General features: G+C 41.3%; 2 protein-coding genes across 2 annotated transcripts; both read left to right on the top strand.

Moving 5' to 3' along the window:
- The first annotated feature begins 4,712 nt into the window (after positions 1 to 4,712).
- Positions 4,713 to 6,416, top strand: LOC120031852 (angiopoietin-related protein 5-like). Its single transcript, XM_038977669.1, has 6 exons — positions 4,713 to 4,787; positions 4,882 to 4,909; positions 5,034 to 5,125; positions 5,319 to 5,436; positions 5,662 to 5,850; positions 6,088 to 6,416. Exons 1-6 carry the CDS (start codon positions 4,722 to 4,724, stop codon positions 6,414 to 6,416), a joined length of 822 nt encoding a protein of 273 aa, XP_038833597.1. The 5' UTR covers positions 4,713 to 4,721.
- A 10,242-nt stretch (positions 6,417 to 16,658) lies between these two features.
- Positions 16,659 to 20,293, top strand: LOC120031760 (angiopoietin-4-like). The gene is made up of 6 exons (XM_038977561.1): positions 16,659 to 16,733; positions 16,828 to 16,855; positions 16,980 to 17,071; positions 18,878 to 18,995; positions 19,220 to 19,408; positions 19,637 to 20,293. The coding sequence occupies exons 1-6, from the start codon at positions 16,668 to 16,670 to the stop codon at positions 19,960 to 19,962; spliced, it is 819 nt and encodes a 272-aa protein (XP_038833489.1). The 5' UTR covers positions 16,659 to 16,667; the 3' UTR covers positions 19,963 to 20,293.
- The last annotated feature ends 585 nt before the right edge of the window (positions 20,294 to 20,878 follow it).

Here is a 20,878-nt window from a genome sequence, read left to right as displayed (position 1 = left end):
AAAACCCAGCAGCGTTACAGATCCTGACACACTGAAACTGGTGCGCCTCACACGTACTACCATACCACGTTCAAAGGCCCTTAAATATTTTGTCTTGCACATTCACCCTCTGAATGGCACACACACTGTGCACAATTCATGTCTCAAGGCTTAAAAACCTTATTTAACCTGTCTCCTCCCCTTCATCTACACTGATTGAAGTGGATTTAACAGGTGCCATCAAAAAGGCCTCATAGCTTTCAACTGGATTCACGTGGTCAAGGAAAAAGCATGTGTTCCTAATGTTTTGATCCTCAGTGTAACGCTCATCGGAAGAAGACCAAGGTGCAGCGTGGTATGTGTTCATGCTTCTTTATTAAAAAACCCAAACACCAAACAAAACAACAAAAGAACAACGAACCTAACGTCTTGAAGGCTCACCAGAAATAACAAAAACAACATCCCACAACCTAAAGTGGCAAAACAGGCTGCCTAAGTATGATTCCCAATCAGAAACAACGATAGACAGCTGTCCCTGATTGAGAACCATACCCGGCCAAAACATAGAAAACCAAAACCTAGAAATAAAGAACATAGAATGCCCACCCAAATCACACCCTGACCAAACCAAAAAGAGACATCAAAAAGGCTCTCTAAGGTCAGGGCGCAACACTCAGTGCATATTGTAGCAAACCTTGCATTATGAGCCACGTTATAATTCCCACCATGTGGGTTAACCCTTTTGGCATGATGCGTAAGGTGTTTGCAGAGATTGATGTGAAGGTTTGAAAGGCAGTTGGCCGTCGGACAAGTCAGGAATCTTTTTTGGTTGCTCAAAGATTATGATCACTTGCCCGAAAATATAAATTAGCTATTTACATGCAGAAAAGTTATATACAGTATAGCAAGCCTTTCACCTACACATAGGGGATGAATCAGAAAGATCAGTTGTGGAATTCTTTGTATTTTAGTTGTCAGTAAAAAAAAATTGCAGAGCAGGCTTAACTTGCTCAACTAAAAAATGGGGAGGAACGAGAAAGACCAGCTTTAGGCTAGAATTATTTGCAGTTTGGTTGTTTTTTTAAATCACCTGCCCAATGGGGCAACCTCAGAGTAGGCTCAACTAGTATGAATGCTCAGTACACTTCCCGCAGACAATAGGGCAACGCTTAGTGTCAATCCCTGGTTCACATCCCTGCCCTGCTGTTCGATACAATATCTTAAATGACAGTGTTTTTAATGAATTTGATGATATAATCTTGAAGCCTATTCAAAACAGCATGGGAAAGGATACTGAAGTAAAGCATAAGCAGCTGTCACTTTCACAGTGAATATAAATCCCTGATTACACATGAAGGCGATATCATGAAGACGTTAGCTGGCTACACGCATGCACTTCTCCCTTAACCATAGCCCTAACCTTAAAGAGTGACTCCCTTTTAAAAGCAATACATTCCTTTAAAAGCGGCCTATGTGGCATCAATATGAGTCAGAAACAGTTATTCTAGTGTCAAAATGTACTTCTAATTTTGGTCAAGTCGGAGTTTGGAACATCAGGGTGTCATAACAGGTAAATTAACGTTGGGTTTCAATTTAAAAATGTCCATTTGCCCACTAACATGGGGTGAACAGTTGTGGTGATTGCTCTCTACCCAATAGCATAGACAGTGAGACAGAACTGCCCAGCATCTATGACTCTGTTTACATAAGACAACACATTGCAAAAAATTTTACTTGAGAAAAACTGTCACAAACACCTTAGTTATAATGCAAAAAATAATTACAGATTTATTGAGTCATCTTAGATTAATTCTGGGGATTTTGAGGAAGTGAAATAGGCTACAGTGTCTCATGGTGGACAAAAATCTTTAACAAATGCAGAATCAGTCAGGAAACACACCTCCAAGACTGATATTTTGTTTTTCTAACGAGCAACAGAAAAACACATGTGCCAATCGCACTTTAACCAAGTTGAAGCGTTGGCTAAACTGGGTTATTGTGTATTGAATCATCATTTTGATAAGCTAATGTCATCATTTTGACAAAGCAAGTAAATTCTTGTCATAATTCAACGTTCCAAAATCCGACATTTGCGACTGTTGGAGAAATGTCGAGTATCGCAGTGAGTTGATATTAAATACTTTTTGTGACAACTGTCAGTGACACAAGAAACAATGGAGGCAAACACATACTTAGAAAGGGAGTACTTTCCCTGGACCACAATTGAAGGACGTTGACTTAAAACGACTTGCCATTAACTATCTTTAGATGATAAGTCAGCTGGTCTGGAGAAGCTCTGGTCATGCAGCAGTAGGTGAGATCTACCTCTCCAGTGCTCAGAATGGTATTCTATGAAGCAAGATACTGTACATCTACTCAGGGTTTTCTGAAGCTAACCAGCTTCAGTTAGCTTCATGTTCCAGCTCAGGCTTAATCTGTACTACGACCTCTGGCAGGCTTGTAACTCCGCTTGCATGTCGCACATGGCTGGTCACAGACCAAACTCTTCATTGAGACAATGTTAAAACATAAATCCATGGGCAAGTCAGTGGCACATTTTAATTTGTACTGAAATCAAAATGAAAGAAAAAGTTATCTTGCAAATTCCGCAAGCTATGGTATGAAATAGTATTTTAGAAGTGCTGTCTTTATTGTATTACTTATTGTTAATGGTCGACTTTAGTGTGCTTATCACTGCACAACCACAAGCACCTTTCTCCCATCTATAAAAAAAATTGTATTGAGTCATACAAAAGTGTTACTGTGCGTGAAGTTTAAATTGCATTCTCTCATTACTAAATGTGTAATGTGAGATATTTAAGAGGAGTTAGCCTTGAGTTAGCCTGCCCCCGAGCAGGCCTGGCTAAAAGGTGAGCCACTTTTGTAAGACCAGTTATTCCGAGTTGCAGAGTTACCTCGCTAACACCTTAAATCTGCTTTGTAGGGTTACCCATCTGGTCACCTATGAGACAGTGTTTGGCAGGGTGTGTCAGGACAAAACATTTTTGGGCTCCTGATACCTCCACTATGGGTTCAATGCATCGAAACCATTGACATCTTTCTGCTCCAGCAAGCATTACTCATGTCAGAGTTTTTGCAGAGCAGAGTCACAGAGGATCCATCCCGTACAAGAACATCTGTGTTGGACACTGAGGATAAATCTGAGGGAAGAGCATCAACAGAACAGTGTTACAGAAGGAACTGATCGGTCTAGAGCATAAACTGAGGAGTGTCCAAAAGTAATCAGATTACCAAAAGAACGTTACTCATTTTGCGTAATCCAATGGATTATGTTACTAATTACTTTTCTTGTCATGTAATCTGTAATCAGTAACTGATTTTAAAAAATCAAGAAATCCACCCAACTCTGAAACATAAATAATACTATTTGAAACACTCTGCAATTGTATTTGTGGTGAATAGGATACATCTAAAGACATTTGAGAGATAAACACATAAACACATAAACACAAACTTTATTTTATTCCTTGCTCATTGGACTGTGCTGGATGTATTCCTGGCGGTTTCTAATTTACTCTCAACTCCAATATTGGATTGTTAAGAGTGTTTTCTGTGGGGGGCGGGGGGGGCTGTGAGTAGCATAGCAACAGGGCTCACAGAGCCCACAATAACATTAGCACAAGCACATGTTGGTGGAGTGTTTTTTGCAACAACATTAACTATCTATCTATCATACTGAATCAGTGTCTGCAAGATCACATAATGATAGTACATTACATAACATAACCAAATAAGGCATAGTATAACATTACTGTGAGACAAAAAACACATTGTTTTTTACATTTTAGGATGATTGTATGAATGGTCAAATTTGTCTCATACAGCAACAACTCAACAACACGTGCCACTAGGAAAAAGATGTGCTTTGATTGAAACAAAACACTAGTATTCTACAGTTTCTTAACACCACCTTCTCTACATCTACACGCTGTACATAACTAAATAGATCTAAATGCGTATTCCCATGAAACTGATTGAGATCAAATGGTTGGCATGCAGATGCTGCATGGACATTTCACTGGTTAAACTTGAAGAATTATAACTCACGAATGACAGTGAGAAATGTGAAGGGAGGGTGACCACAAGAATGTGTGTGTAAAGTCACGGTAAAGAAACATATGCGCAATACATGATACAGATCTTTCCAGGAGATCAAGAGGGGCGGAACGAGGGCTGTACGGATGGTTACCTACAGATCCACCCCCTTGGCCTAAATAAATAGGCTTACAGGAAACCCTCTCTGAATAACCTTTAAACTGACTGGGAGTAGACCATAGACCGTAAAGGAACACACGGGGCAAGGTAGGTTTACTCTTCACGAATCACACGCACGCATGTTTCAAAATTGTGATTATAATAACTTACATAATATTTATCCTGTGTGAAATGTCTAGTGATGGCAGCATAACAAAAAGCATATACTATAACTGTTACATTTTCCCTTATTTGGTCAAACTGAATTTCAACGTTACATGAATGGTGACCACTGTGTTGTGAACGGAGAGGGATTGGTGACGTTTCATGTTCTCTGTGATAATGTTGTGATATTTGCCACTAGTTTGATGGGTTAGACATTTCCTTTTCAGTTTAAAAATAAAATAATTTTGGTGGGATTAAAATTTAAAAAAAATTGCTGTATGTGATGTCAATGCCACCCATAAAAAGAAAAAAGCTGACAAATGTTAATCGCTTTATCTCTCTCTCTCAGAAAATTGGACAAAATGTGGAATAGGATTATTTTTTGTGGACTGGTGGTCTGTCTCATCTGCCTCACTGAACAGACTCAGGTAAATATACAGTCAGTTAGCACTGATAAACAGAGAAACATGTTATTTCTTTAAACATGGGAGTAATCATTACTTATCTGCTGATTTTGTACAGGGCCAGAAAACACCTTTAGTTGTTCAAGGTAAATGTTTTTTTATTTATTTTTTTTACTTACATTGTAAATACAAGAGACAACCATTCTTAACCTGACCCCTGCCCTTTTCAATATGTTATTGTGTATGTGCATGTGTTTTTGCTCATTTCAGGGACAGATTGCACACAGATCAAAACTCTCTCCCCTCGAGCCACCAGTGGAGTGTATGTCATTCAACCTGCAGGAGTCAGATTCCCCTTTAAGGTATGGAAACATCAAAATATTTAGGCCAGGTACTATATCTACAGTTGTCATTTGGTTACACAGCCACACAGGGGAAGTAAAGCTTAGCTATAGAATGTTGAAGGTGTTGCCAGGCTTGCCAGAGTTACTGGAATTCCACAGGGTTCCAACAAAACAATTTGTTGATTCAAAAGTATATTTACATTGTATACAGGTGTATTGTGAGATGCTGGCAGACGGAGGCTGGACAGTCTTTCAAATGCGCACTGGGGCAGAGGTTCTTTTCAACAAGACGTGGGCTGAATACGAACAAGGCTTTGGGCATTTACATAGTAAGGAAGGGTCCCTCTAAACACCACATATTCCACCAGCAACGGATACTGAGAACTGTGTAGTTTGCTGAGCCAATGGTAGACAAATTGAAATACATTTTTGTCTATAACGCTCATGTCTACTTCTAAGTCAAATTATAATAGAGGGTTCCCCATAATGCAATGCATTTACTTTAAGTATGTTTTTCACTTCTCAATTCAGTTCTCTTCCCTGTTGTTTCCTAGAGGACCACTGGCTGGGTCTGAGTAAGGTGTTTGCTCTAACCAAGGGGGGCCGGGGGCTGAACTCGACTATGCGGGTCAACCTGTGGGACTTTGAAGGGGGCACTGCCTTCGCTGAGTACAGCAACTTCCGTCTGGGCACGGAGAAGGAGAGCTACAAGCTGAACGTTGGAGCCTACAAGGGCAACGCAGGTAACAGTTAATTTCAACAGCACAAGGTGACAGGGGTCATATTATTTACTTCAGTTTTACAATTATTTCACATTTGGTGGCAGCAATGAGACCATTACACATCACATATATGTCATATTATATGTATGCTGTGTTGATATTCTAATATGGTGTATGCTTTTGAAGTCAATACAATTAAGAGGGAATTTGAAGTAGAACTGATGTACTCTCTCTTCCTCCCTCCCCGTCTCTCTATAGGTGATGCCATCCGTGGGAAATATGCCGGCATTGACCAGAACGGCTTTGGCTTCAGCACAACCGACAAGGACAATGATGGCTGCTCACCCTGCATCTTATTTGGCGACATCGCCGTGGACAAGTGCAGCTTCTCTGAGGGAGGAGGAGGGTGGTGGTACAGTCGCTGTGGTTCTGCCAGCCTGAACGGTGACTGGCACCCCGCCGGCGAACACATCGGCTGGAACTCTGGCCTCCACTGGGCGACCTGGAAAGGACCTGTCCCGTACTCAACCCGAGCCAGCCGCATGATGATCAAGTCTGTGTGGGAGAAGATTATTATAGCAAACTAAAACTGAAACTTAAACTAATCATGAAAAAAACGATTTTGTAAGCTGAAATAAAAGCCCATTTAAAAAACTAAAACTATGCTGAAACTATTATCTTTGCCTCCAAAACCAAATAAAATGTTTAAAAACATCATGAATTATGTTCAGTTATATTTATACTTTTGGGCAAAAATCTAATGGGATTTTCAAGCCTTTTTCTAATGGGGTTTTAAAGTTTCTGAATCTGGTGGGTAAATTCTGCCAGGAGATTGCGACGTTTCAGATAGGCCTAGCTTGTGCAACACTATCACTAGCTAACAGGGGAAAATCCAATAATTGATGTCCCTAACACTAAAACTTCAACTGAAAATAAACTTCATAAAAACGCAAAAGCAATGTTTTTATAAAACTCATATTAAATAAAAACTAGTAAATCAGGTCTGAAAACTAACTAAAACTAAACTGAATTTCAAAAAAACATTAAAAAAGTAATAGAAATAAAAATGAATATAAAAGCACAAAACTAAAACCATTTCAGATGTGCTGAGACATGGCCTTTCACACCAAGGTTTAAAACATTATACAGTATTTGTAAATTTTTTGCATGTTTATTTTAACCCCATCTCTTTGTTATATATTTAGTCATACTGCATAAATCAGAACCAAACTGTAAGTGACATTTTTGACCCTGTTTCCACTGGGACTAGCTAGCTAATGAGAGCCAGCAGGAATTTTAGCTGGCCAGGCGTATTGAAAGCTAGCTAGCTACATCATATCAAATCTTTCTGGTTTGCTTGGTTAGCTAGCTAGCTAATGCCATGGCAAGCAAGGTAGGAATTAAGCTAGCTAGCCTGTTATGCTCACGACAACACTAACTGTTTAGCTATCTAGCTAATGTCAGCAAGCTAAATACAGTACATGGCTCTGAGTCTGGCTGGCACTGGCAGGAGTATGGGGTAACGTTAGTTACAGCATAGTGAGGGTGAATTAAATTCTTCAAAATCTTGCTAGCTAGAAACAATAGTGAAGCCAGCTGCAGTTACATATTGGCTAACTAGCAACATGACATAATTTCTCATTTCTGGCAGTGGAAGCGCAATTTGAGCTAGCCAAACCAAGGCCAGCCCAACCTGGGTTGACTTCAAAGCTTTGGGGTGTGTTCTGGGCGTTCATAAATTTAGAGTGTTGTCAGATTGTGTGTTTCACGTTTCACTCTTGGAGAGTTCAGAGAACACACTGGATGCTCTGGCCGAGGAGTAGGGTTAATCCAAGTGTTCTGACCTCAAGCATCCAAGCTAATTGGCTGAAGTTGGCTATCTTACAAGCTACGTCCAGACACAAATGAGAGAACACCTCACTGTGACCATTTTACTTGCCCTAGCAGAGCTGCTTAGGCTGTTTTCATGTTTTCTAGAGCGTTGGTGACTGTAACTGTGCTGCTGGCCACAATTTAATAATAATGTTGTTTTTTTGCTGACGTTTACTGACATACTTAAGCATTCATAAATTCCTCAGTTATTCTGCGCTCTGGCACACTCAGACAAGAGCGCTCTGAAATCGGAGTAGATAGCCAGAGTAAATTTACAATCACACCCATAAGCTAGTCAAAGTCTATGGGTGCGTTTGTAAATTCACTCAGGCTATCTACTCCGATTTCAGAGCACTCTCAACACCCGCTGAATATGACCTGTCAGTAAACGTCTGCAACATTCTTTTATTACATTGTTGCCAGCAGCAAAGTTACCAGCACTATAGATAACATGAAAACAGCCTAAGCAGCTCTGCTAGGGCGAGTAAAATGGTCAGAGTGAGGTGTTCTCTCATTTGTGTCTGAAAGTAACTACCCAGCTAGCAATAAGGAATCAGCCAAGAATGAATGACTGCCCAGAATCGGCCCATGTACACTGGGCCGTTTCCGTCTACCGGACTTCAGCCGACTTTGCCGGGTTCTTACCAGAATCCCCCCAAAAGTGGCCTAATGCAAATGTACGTAAATGTATACAAAATTGAACGATTTAGTCATTTTAAATATTACAATTATACATTTTATACATACAAATTATAACCATCCGCAAAAAAACATTTTGTGTCGGAGGAAACACCACACACCTGGTGACCGTGTCAGCGTGTGATGCACCGGGCCCGCCACAGGAGTCACTACAGCGCTATGGGACAAGGACATCCCGGCCCGGCCAAACCCTCCCCTAACTCGAATGACGATGGGCCAATTGTGCGTCGCCTCATGGGTCTCCCAGTCGCGGCCGGCACAGGTCTCGAACCAGCATGTGTAGCAATGCAGTTTGCACTGTGATGCGGTGTCTTAGACCGCTGCGCCACTCGGGAGGCTCCATCCACAAAGTTTTGAATGCTTATCAATTGCCTTGCACAAAGTATCAAAATAATAAAATACTACACAGGACTCTTAAAGAATGTAATTTCAATGTTAATTGTATTTTTTGATCACAGAAACTATGAAAAAATATGGAAAAATGAATAATGAAATGTTAATTATATAAAGCAGCCCGTGTAATCATCTGCCAGAGAGTAGCCCCAATCGGCCCGAGTCCAAGTAATATATACATTTGGGCCAGATAACTCTCTCCGGAATCTGCCCGAACTCAATCCCCGCATACTAGCCATACGTAATACTGACTCGGGCCACATGACGTCGGCCGAGTCTGACTCTCAGCCGAGTACCCCGACTCTCAGCCAGAATCGTCCCAGATCCACTGTGCTAGCTGGTAGCAAGCTATCCAACTTTAGTCAGTTAGCTTGGGTGCATGACTGCCTTTACCAACGGACAATCTGACAATGCTCTGGATTTAAGAACACCCAGAGCGCACTCTGGCACTCCTGAGTGAATTTACGAACCCACCCTATAAATCCACAATGGCCAGAGCAATGTTTTCAGTGAATACAAAATACACTGTTGACATTTCATTTTTTACACTGCAACAATTCTACATATCTAACTTGTGAACAGTTTCATCACAGAGTTTGACTAAATGTATCATCTAGAATGTTGATATTGCATGAATTTGTTAGCACACACTTAGCCCATAACTGTTAACATGCTAGGAATCATGCTTTCAATGGTCTGTGTTTATGATGAAATAATAGTTGTACTTATTGAATATTAAATCACGCATGGTTTCTCATTCCACAGTTAATGGGTTCGTTGTTATCCTACCCTAGAATCCTGTTTTCTATCTTTGATTGAATACTGATCTTTAGCTTTGTCACGTGTTGGTACAATAAGCACTGGGCTCACTTGAAAAAAGATATGAAACTGATTCTGGTTAAATAAAGGGTAGACAAAATAATTAAGGATATACATTTGATAAATTATGGTTAACAAGGCAATGTAACCTGTTGCACCAACCACAACTATTTGAACATCATGTAACATTTCAGATGAAGCAGAACAATTTCAAGAAATTAGCCATTGTCAATCAGTTGAGTGCTGTTTCCAATGTTGCAGCCCAGTTTGTCACCTGTATGAGTCTAACTAAGCATTCCTGTGATTTCTTTACACAGTGTCCTGAAGAGATATTCACACACACACGAAGAGGTATTGTAACATGTAGTGCTATTGTTATTATGATAAGGATTATGGTAAGACGTTAAAACAGGTCCACATTCACAAGGCTGCAGGGCCAGATGGATTACCAGAACGTCTACTCCGAGCATGCGCTGATCAACTGGCAAGTGTCTTCAGCGACATTTTCAACCTGTCCCTGACTGAGTCTGTAATACCAACATTTTCCAAGCAGACCACCATAGTTCCTGTGCCCAAGAACACTAAGGTAACCTGCCTAAATGACTACCAACCCGTAGCACTCACCTCTGTAGCCATGAAGTGCTTTGAAAGGCTGGTCATGGCTCACATCAACACCATTATCCCAGAAACCCTAGACCCACCCCAATTTGCATACCGCCCCAACAGATCCACAGATGATGTAATCTCTATTGCACTCCACACGGCCCTTTCCCACCTGGACAAAAGGAACACCTATGTGAGAATGCTATTCATTGACAGGTCAGCGTTCAACACCACAGTGCCCTCAAAGCTCATCACTAAGCTAAGGACCCTGGGACTTAACACCTCTCTCTGCAACTGGATCCTGGACTTCCTGACAGGCCGCCCCCATGTGGTAAGGGTAGGTAACAACACATCCGCCACACTGATCCTCAACGATCTGATGGCCATTCACTAATTTACTCAAGTGTAGTCATATGTCTGAGAGTTATACTTTCACTTCATTGATTAGGCTACAATACAACACTGTCAAAGAGCCATAGCAAATCTATACAAAGATCCAAAGTTCCTCCCTGAAACGAATATTCCTGTTGATATTACAAAGGTATTGGATTTTAATTATGGCTTAATAAGAAGGTTGATTTGTGTCTTTAATGGCTGCATTGGCTGTGTCCTTATGGTTGTGCATATCCTCCTTTCTTTTTAGCCTCTGTTACATCACTACTGCTACTAAAGGTAAAATGGCTGGATTTGTGTCCATCAGACTTCTATTACCTTTCATGTACCTGAGGACAGTACATCTATTTGTGAGGATTGGGACACAGGCTGACTCCTGACAGCTCTTCTCTCACCTGGGCCAGAATTTGCCCTGAAACTGTCTTCTAAGTGTATCAAATGCTCTGCCCTGCCATCAGTTGAGTCCATCAGATATCACTTCTGTCGACGTTGTGAGAAGATTAAGATGAAAATGTACATATAGAAATAACATATAGAATCCCTAGAATAGACAATGGGATTCTTGCAACTTGCCTAAGAAACTAATTAATTATTTCTTACTTTTATTTCTTACTTTTTTTAGGTGTTTTCTTAAAACTGCCTTGTTGGTTAAGGGCTTGTAAGTAAGCATTTCACTGTAAGGTCTACACCTGTTGTATTCAGCGCATGTGACAAATACAATTTGTTTTTATTTGATCAGATATGGTAAAAGATTGTATCAAACAATGAATTTGTGTATATATATATATATATATATGTATATCGTGATCTGTGGTTAGCATTAACAGTTCTAAAAACAACACTACTAATTGTATCACTGGAATTATATATTTAGGCAATACGGTCCGAGGCAGTGTGGTATATTTGTCACACCCTGATCTGTTTCACCTGTCTTGTGCTTGTCTCCACACCCCACCAGGTGTCTCCCGTTTGTTCCCGTATTCCATGTGTATTTATACCGGTGTCTTCTGTCTGTCGCCAGTTTGGCTTGTCATGTCAAGTCAACCAGCGTGGTTTTCCCTGCTCCTGTTTTTCCTAGTCCTCCCAGTTCTGACCCTTTGCCTGCCCTGACACTATACCCGCTTGCCTGACAATTCAGCCTGCCCAGATCTCGAGCCTGCCTGCCGCCCTGTACCTGCTGGAATCTGATCTGGTTTATGAACTTCTGCCTGTCCTCGACCTGCCTCTTGCCTGCCCCTTGTTTTTCAATAAATATCAGAGACTTGAACCATCTGCCTCCGGTGTCTGCATCTGGGTCTTGCCCTGTGTCGTTATAATATTGGTCAATATACCAAAGCGAAGGGCTGTTCTTAGGCACGACTCAAAGTGGAGTGGTTATAGAGGCTGCAACAGATCAACACCTCAGGAGTAAATGTCAGTTGGCTTTTCATAGCCAAGCATTCAGAGGTTCAGATAGCAGGTCCGAGAGCAAGAGAGAGAGCGAGACAGGGTTGAAACAGCAGGTCCGGGACAAGGTAGCACCTCAGGTAAAACAGGTCAGGGTTCCATAGCCGCAGGTAGAAAGACTAGAACTGGATCAGCAGCTCTACCAGGTGGACTGGGGACAGGGACAAACAGGAATTATGCCTAAGATCACACAGTACAGCAGACAGGACAGACTGACCCTAGCCCACCACCACATAGGGTAGCATAGATACTGGAGACTGAGACAGAGGGAGTCGGGGACACTGTGGCCCTGTCCAAAGTTAACCCTGCACAGGGCCAATCAGATAGGATATAATCACTTGGCCAAAACACAGCCCCCACAAGGGATATCGACAGACCACAAACTTACCACCCTGAGACATGGCCAAGAATAGCTCACTAAGATCTCCCCCACAGTATGAGCAGAGGAGGCGCAAAGACAGACAGGAAGATTACGTCAGTGACTCAATCCACTCACGTCGAGAATAGCTGGGAAAAAATCTGGAATGACGTGATGCGCCCTCCAAGGAATGGCATGAGAGAGTGCGAGCAAGCCAGTGAGTTATCCCCAGTAACAGGGTCAGAGGCAAAGAATTCCAGTGGAGAGTGGGGAGCCAGCCAGGCAGAGACAGCAAGGGTGGTTCATCACTCCAATGCCTTATTGCCATTCACCTTTGCACCTCTCGGGCAGACTATGCTCAATCATAGGACTTAATGAAGAGATGAGTCTTCAGTAAGTCTTTCGATGAGTCTTCAGTAAAGCCTTAAAGGTTGAGACAGAGTCTGCATCTCGCACATGGATCGGTAGACCATTCCATAAAAGAGGAGCTCTATAGCAGAAAGCTCTGCCTCCAGCTGTTTGCTTAGAAATTCTAGGAACAATAAGGAGGTCTGCATCTTGTGACTAAACTATGGTATTTCACATTAAAAAAAAGATTTAGCATTAATGACTCTGTGGTGGAAGATGTGTTCAACACCAGAGAGCTCAATCAAAGATATACATAAAACAGGGGGCATTAAAAGTGATATCAGTATTCACTTTTGTACTAACAGCTTTTGCAAATATAGCACTTACATTTGAAAAACGTGCCAAAGTGATTGAAAAAAACATATATATGCCGTTTAGCAGAATATACTGTAATTGTATATACACTGTGTACAAAACATTAGAAACACCTTCCTAATATTGAGTTGCACCCCCTTTTGCCATCAGAACAGCCTCCATTCATCGGGGCATGGACGCAGAGTGTTGAAAGCGTTCCACGGGGATGTTTGCCAATCTTGACTACAATGCTTCCCACAGTTGTCAAGTTGGCTGGATGTCCTTTGGGTGGTGGACCATTGTTGATACACACGGGAAACTGTTAAGTTGCCGTTTATGACACAAACCGGTGCGCCTCGCACCTACTACCATATTCCGTTCAAAGGCACTTAAATATTTTGTCTTAAACATTTACCCTCTGAATGGCACACCTACACAATTCATGTCTCAATTGTCTCAAGGCTTAAAAATCCTTCTTTAACCTGTCTCCTTCCCTTCATCTGCACTGATTGAAGTGGATTTAACAGGTGACTTCAATAAGGGATCATACTGTAGCTTTCACCTGGATTCACATGGTCAGTCTATGTCATGGAAAGAGCAGGTGTTCCTAATCTTATGTGCAGTCAGTGTATATTGTAGCAATCATCGCTATATGAGCCACGCTACAATTCCCAACATGTGGGTTAACCCTATTGGCATGATGCGTAGGGTGTTTGCAGGGATTGATGTTGCCCATCGGGCAAGTCAGAAATATTTTTGGGTTGCCCAAAGATTATGATCACTTGACCAAAAATGTAAGTGAGCTATTTACATGCAGAAATGTTATATACAGTATTGCAAGCCTTTCACCTAAACATATGGGAGGAACCAGAAAGATCAGTTGTGGAATTCTTTGTATTGTGGTTGTTGTCAGTAAAAAATGTTTGCAGAGCAGGTTTAATTTACTCGACTAAAAAATGGGGAGGAACGAGAAAGATCAGCTTTAGGCTGGAATTATTTGCAGTTAAGTTTTTTTTAAATAATCACCTGCCAAATAGGGCAACCTCAGAGTAGACTCAACTAGTATGACTGCTCAGTACACTTCCCGCAGACAATAGGGCAACCCTTAGTGTCAATCCCTGGTTCACATCCCTGCCCTGCTGTTCGCTACAATACCTTAAATTACAGCGTTTTTAAATTAATTTTATTACATTATTTTGAAGCCAATTCAAAACAGCATGGGAAAGGATACGGAAGTAAAGCATAAGCTACCATCCCTTTCACAGCGAATTTAAATCCCTGATTACACATTTAGGCAATATCATGGCGACGTTAGCTGGCTAAACTCAGAATCAGGTCTAACGTGATCAGGTCTAACTGTCTTGTAACTTCTCCCTTAACATTAGCCCTAACCCTGACCTTAAAGAGTGACTGCCTTTAAAAAGCCACAAATCCCTTTGAAAACGGACTCTGTTTATGGCTCTGATATGAGTGACACACAAAAACACACAAAAAATTAATAAGATATTTAATAAGTTGTCTTCCTCAAATGAAAGGGATGATGATGCAATCTTTGCAAGAGGGAGGGAATCTGATTTATATTGGTCCTCAACTTGAAGCTCAGTCACTTCATTCAGGGTAAGTGGAGTTCAGCGGAGGCTGCTGAGGGGAAGACAGCTCATGATAAGGGCAAGTTAGTTCTGAAGGATTCATTGCCATAGAAATGTATCTGGCTAAAAGGTGAGCCACTTTTTTAAGACCGGTTACCCATCTGGTCACCTATGAGACAGTGTTTGTCAGGGTGTCAGGACAAAAACATTTTTGGCTCCTGATACGTCAACTATGGGTTCAGCGCATCGAAACCAATTACATTTTTCTTCTCCAGCAAGCATTACTCATGTCAGAGTTTTTTCAGAGCAGATTCACAGAGGATCCATCCCATTCTACAACATCGGTGTTGGACACTGAGGATAAATCTGAGGGAAGAGCATCCACAGAACAGTGTTAGAGAAGGAACTGATCGGTCTAGACTCTAGAGCATTAACTGAGGAGTGTCCAAAAGTAATCAGATTACCAAAAGTATGTTACTTATTTTGTGTAATCCAATGGATTATGTTACTAATTACTTTTATTGTTATGTAATCTGTAATCTGTAACTGATTAAATTTTTCAAGTAATCCACCCAACCCTGATACATAAATAATGCCATTTGAAAAACTTTGCAATTGTATTTGGGGTGAATAGGATACATCTAAAGACATTTGACAGATAAACACAAACATGATTTTATTCCTTGCTCATCGGACTGTGCTGGATATATTCCTGGCTGTTTGTAATTTCCTGTAAAATCCTGTCTTGGAATGATGTTGTGTGTTTTCTTTGGGGCGGGGCTGTGAGTTTAGACAGCGACAGGGCTCACAGAGTCCTCTTCAGGGGCTAAAGGTCCTGAAGTTTCTGCGCATGTGCGGGATTCTCTAATTATGCACAGTCTCTGCTCTACTCTTAAAGAACACGCTACTCTGGTGAATGGTGCTCATTTAGTAAAGTTAAATCAAAGCTGAATCAGTGTCTGCAAGATCACATAATGATAGTATATTACATAACATAACCAAATAAGGCATAGTATAACGTTACTGTAAGTTAAAAAACACATTGTTTTTTACATTTTAGGATGATTGTATGAATGGTCAAATGTGTGTCTCATACAGCAACAACTCAACAACACGTGCCACTAGGAAAAAGATGTGCTTTGATTGAAACAAAACACTAGTATTCTACAGTTTCTTAACACCATCTTCTCTACATCTACTAAATGCATATTCCCATGAAACTGATTGAGATCAAATGTTTGGCATGCAGATGCTGCATGGACATTTCACTGGTTAAACTTGAAGAATTATAACTCACGATTGACTGTGACAAATGGTTGCGGTAAAGAAACACATGCACAGATCATGATAAGGATCTTTCCAGGGGATCCACGGGGTGGGACTGGGACTGAACGGGCGGTTACCTACTGCTCCGCACCCTCAACCTAAATAAATAGGCTTACAGGAAACCCTCTCTGAATAACCTTTAAACTGACTGGGAGTAGACCATAGACCGTAACGGAATACACAGGACAAGGTAGGTTTTCTCTACATTTATTAATCACATGCAGGCATATTTCTAATTTGTGATTATAATAACTTACATAATATGTATCCTGTGTTAAATGCCTAACTGTTTAATTTCTGCCTAATTGGGTCAAACTGAATTTCAAGAGTACATGTATGGTGACCACCATGTTGTGAGTGGAGTGGAAATGGTGACATTTTAGGTTCTCTGTGATAATGTTGTGATATTTGACACTAGTTTGCTAAGATTTTAGATAAATTAGACATTAATATCAGTCTTTTTAGCCATTTCAAAAATATGATAATTTGTGGGATTACAATAAAAAGATTCATGTGATATCAATGATACCCATAAATAGAAAAAAGCTGAAAATAAAATGACATTCTCATCGCTCCCTCTCCCTTTCTCCCTCTCTCATCACTCCCTCTCTCTCTCTCTCTCAGAAAATTGTGACAACATGTGGGATAGGATTATTTTTTGTGGACTGGTGATCTGTCTCATCTGCCTCACTGACCAGACTCAGGTAAATACACAGTCAGTCAGCACTGATAAACAGAGAAACATGTTATTCCTTTAAACCTGGGAGTAACCATTACTTATCTACTGGTTTTGTACAGGGCCAGAAAACACCTTTAGTTGTTCAAGGTAAGTGTAACACTTATTTGTTTTACTTACTTACTTAAAAACACAAGAGACAACCAGTCTTAACCTGACCCCTGCCCTTTTCAATATGTTATTGTGTATGTGCATGTGTGTTTGCTTGTTTCAGGGACAGATTGCACACAGATCAAAACTCTCTCCCCTCGAGCCACCAGTGGAGTGTATGTCATACAGCCTGCAGGAGTCACATCCCCCTTTAAGGTATGGAAACATCAAAATATTTAGGCCAGGTACTTTATCTACTAGGGATGCACAATATATCGGCGAGCATATCGGATTCGGCTGATATTAGCTAATAATGCCAACATTGGCATCGGCCCGATGTCTAGTTTAATAGCGATGTGCAAAACCGATGTCAAAGCTGACGAGCAGACCTATGTAACATAAGTAGATGATGTAATGACGCCACGAAAAATACACCGCTACACAGAACAAAAGCAGAAAAATACTAAGCGCATACTTCCAACAACTAGTCAAGCAGTCATTTGAAAGAGTAAGAACATTTCAGCGAGACAACTCAAAGGCGAACCCATTAATGCCAAGATAATGGTTTCATTGCCCTTGACAATCAACAGTCCTCTGTCGTGGATGATGTTGGCATTCGCCGACTGGTCGAGCCCCGGTTCACACTATTTTTCAGATGTTGCTCTACCGGAGTTACACAGTTTTGTTGAAATGTACATCTGTGAGCTACTTGCTATGGGCGTCACAACTGACATTTGGACCAGCGATGTCAGCCCTATGAGCATGCTGAGTCTGACAGCACAGTGGGTCGACGAGGATTTCCTACTGAGGAAAGCCGCATAGCTTGCTCAAGAATGTGCTGGTTCTCATACCGCTGCTGCCATTTCAATGACATTTGAGAACATTTGAAACTTGGAAACATGAACACTCCTAGCTCCATTCAAACAACTGGCTCAATGAATAAGGTAATCAACTGCGTCTATAGCAGATGTGAAACCCTCTGTCATGGCATTGAAACGCCTGCTCAACAAATCTGCCGACACAGACCGTGGGGTTAAAACTTACAAAAGTACCCGAGGCTGTGAACAAGCGATTTGGTGGCATTCTCTTTGAGCCTCTTTACTGTGTCGCCACCATGCTCGATGCTAGGTACAAGGACCGCTACTTCGATGCTGACCAGAAGCAGGGTTTGTGTGAAATGTTATATACACAACAGGACAAGATGGAAATGGACACAGTGACAGTGCGCACCGAGGAAGAGAGACCACGGACAGACAGAGCTGAAACTTCACTGCTTGACATGTATGATGAAATCCTGGTTGAGAATGAAATGACTGAACAAATTAACCACGAAAGAGCACACAAGGAAGTGAAAGAAATAGGTTTTGATTATGTTTTACTGGTAATGGGGACATACGTAAATGCCAACAAAATAACTTTTTGGTCAGTGTGGTGTGGTGTGTGTGTGGTGTGTGAGTGTGTTTGTAACCTTTATTTAACAAGGCAAGTCAGTGAAGAACATTTTTCTATTTACAATGACGGCCTACCCCGGCCAAATCCGGACGCTGGGCCAATTGTGCGCCGCCCTATGGGACTCCCAATCACGGCCGGATATGATACAGCCTGGATTCGAACCATGGACTATAGTGACGCCTCTTGCACTGAGAAGCAGTGCCTTAGACCGCTACATCCATGTGTGTCTGTGGGTGTGTGTGTGTTAACTATTTAACTGTAATTGAATGCTTAAAAGACCGCTAAAATGTTGTATTGGGTATCGGTATCGTTTTTTTGGGCAAGGACAATATCGGATATCGGTATCTGCCAAAAATATCCTATCGGTCCATTACTAATATCTACTGTTGTCATTTGGTTACACAACCACACAGGGGAGGTAAAGCTTAGCTATAGAATGATGAAGGTGTAGCCAGGCTTGCTAGAGTTAACGGAGTTCTACAGGGTTCCATTCTTGGACTGTTTTTGTTCACAACAAAACAACTTGTCAAAAACATTGTTGATTGAAAAGTACATTGATGTTGTATACAGGTGTATTGTGAGATGCTGGTGGACGGAGGCTGGACAGTCTTTCAGAGGCGCACCGGGGCAGAGGTTCTTTTCAACAGGAAGTGGGCAGTGTACAAACAAGGCTTTGGGAATCTACAGAGTAAGGAAGGGTCCCTCTGAGCACCTCACATTCCACCAGCAACTGATACTGAGAACTGTGTAGTTTACTGAGCCAAATGTTACAAACATTGAAATGCATTTGTTTATAATGCTCATGTTACCTTCTAAATCAACCTATCATAGAGGGTTCCCCATACTGTAGTGCATTTATGTTAAGTACATTTTTCACTTCTCAATTCAGTTCTCTTCCCTGTTGTTTCCTAGAGGACCACTGGCTTGGTCTGAGTAAGGTGTTTGATCTAACCAAGGGGGGCCGGGGGCTGAACTCGACTATGCGGGTCGATCTGTGGGACTTTGAAGGGGGCACTGCCTTCGCTGAGTACAGTGACTTCCGTCTGGGCACGGAGAAGGAGGCCTATAAGCTGAACGTTGGAGCCTACAAAGGCAACGCAGGTAACTGTGATTTCAACAGCACAAGGTGACAGTGGTCATATTATTTACTTCAGTGTTATAGTTATTTCACATTTGGTGGCAGCAATGGGACCATTACACATCACATATGTCATATGATATGTATTCTGGGTTGATATCCTTAAATGATGTATGCTGTGGAAGTCAATATAATCAAGAGTGAAGTAGAACTGAAGTACTCTCTCTTCCTCCCTCCCCGTCTCTCTATAGGTGATGCCATCCGTGGGAAATATGCCGGCATTGACCAGAATGGCTTTGGCTTCAGCACAACCGACAAGGACAATGATGGCTGCTCACCCTGCATCTTTGGCGACATCGCCGAGAACACGTGCAGCTTCTCTGAGGGAGGAGGAGGGTGGTGGTACAGCCGCTGTGGTTCTGCCAGCCTGAACGGTGACTGGCACCCCGCCGGCGAACACATCGGCTGGAACTCTGGCCTCCACTGGGCGACCTGGAAAGGACCTGCCCCATACTCAGCCCGAGCCAGCCGCATGATGATCAAGTCTGTGTGGAAGAAGATTATTACAGCAAACTAATACGAAAACAAATCATGAAACTATTTCGTAAACTGAAATAAAACAATTAAGGCAAGGTTTGACAAACAAAACTATACTGAAACTACGATCTTTAACTTACTAAAATAAAAACACTGGACCAGTTAAGGTCTATAAGTCCAACATGGTCAGAGCCACCATGTTTCCAGTGAAGACAAAATACCATGTGGACATTTTATTTGTTACACTGCAACAATTATGCATATCTAATGTGAATAGTTTAAATAGTTTGACATAACTTATAGTTTGGAATGTTGATATTGCATGCGTGTTCAAATATAATTATCTTTAGAACATTTGTTTAGCACACACTTCAGACACCATTAGTTTGCCCTGTAAACATGCTTGAATTCACACATCCAAAGCTCTGTGTTTAAAGTGAAATAAAAAGTTGTACTTATTGCATATTAAATCATTCATGGTTTCTCATCATACAGTAAATAGGTTGTTGTTCTCCTACCCTAGAAGCCTGGTTTCTAGCTTTGATTGAATAGGAATATTTAGCTTTGTTACACATTGCTACATTAATCCCAGGGCTCACTTGAAAAAGAGATCTCAATGTGACTGATCATGGTTAAATAAAGCATAAAAAGAATAAAAAGAGTGAAGGCTTCAACTTTGATGAACAGATTATGATTAACAAATCAACATGCCCTGTTGTGCCTACTACAACTCTTTGAACATGATGTAACATTTCAGATAAAGCAGAACAATTTGAAGAAATTAGTCTTCGTCAACAATTTAATTTCTGTTTCAAATAAAAGCAGCCCACTTTGTCACCTGTAGGAGTCTCACTCAGCATTCCTGTGATTTCTTTACACACTGTCCTGAAGAGATAATTATGCACACGCACGCACAAGCACACGCACACACACACACACACACACACACACACACA

Source organism: Salvelinus namaycush, chromosome 38 (assembly GCF_016432855.1).
Source record: "Salvelinus namaycush isolate Seneca chromosome 38, SaNama_1.0, whole genome shotgun sequence".
In the NCBI taxonomy this organism is placed as follows: Eukaryota; Metazoa; Chordata; class Actinopteri; order Salmoniformes; family Salmonidae; genus Salvelinus; species Salvelinus namaycush.
This window is presented reverse-complemented; position numbering and strand designations above follow the sequence as displayed.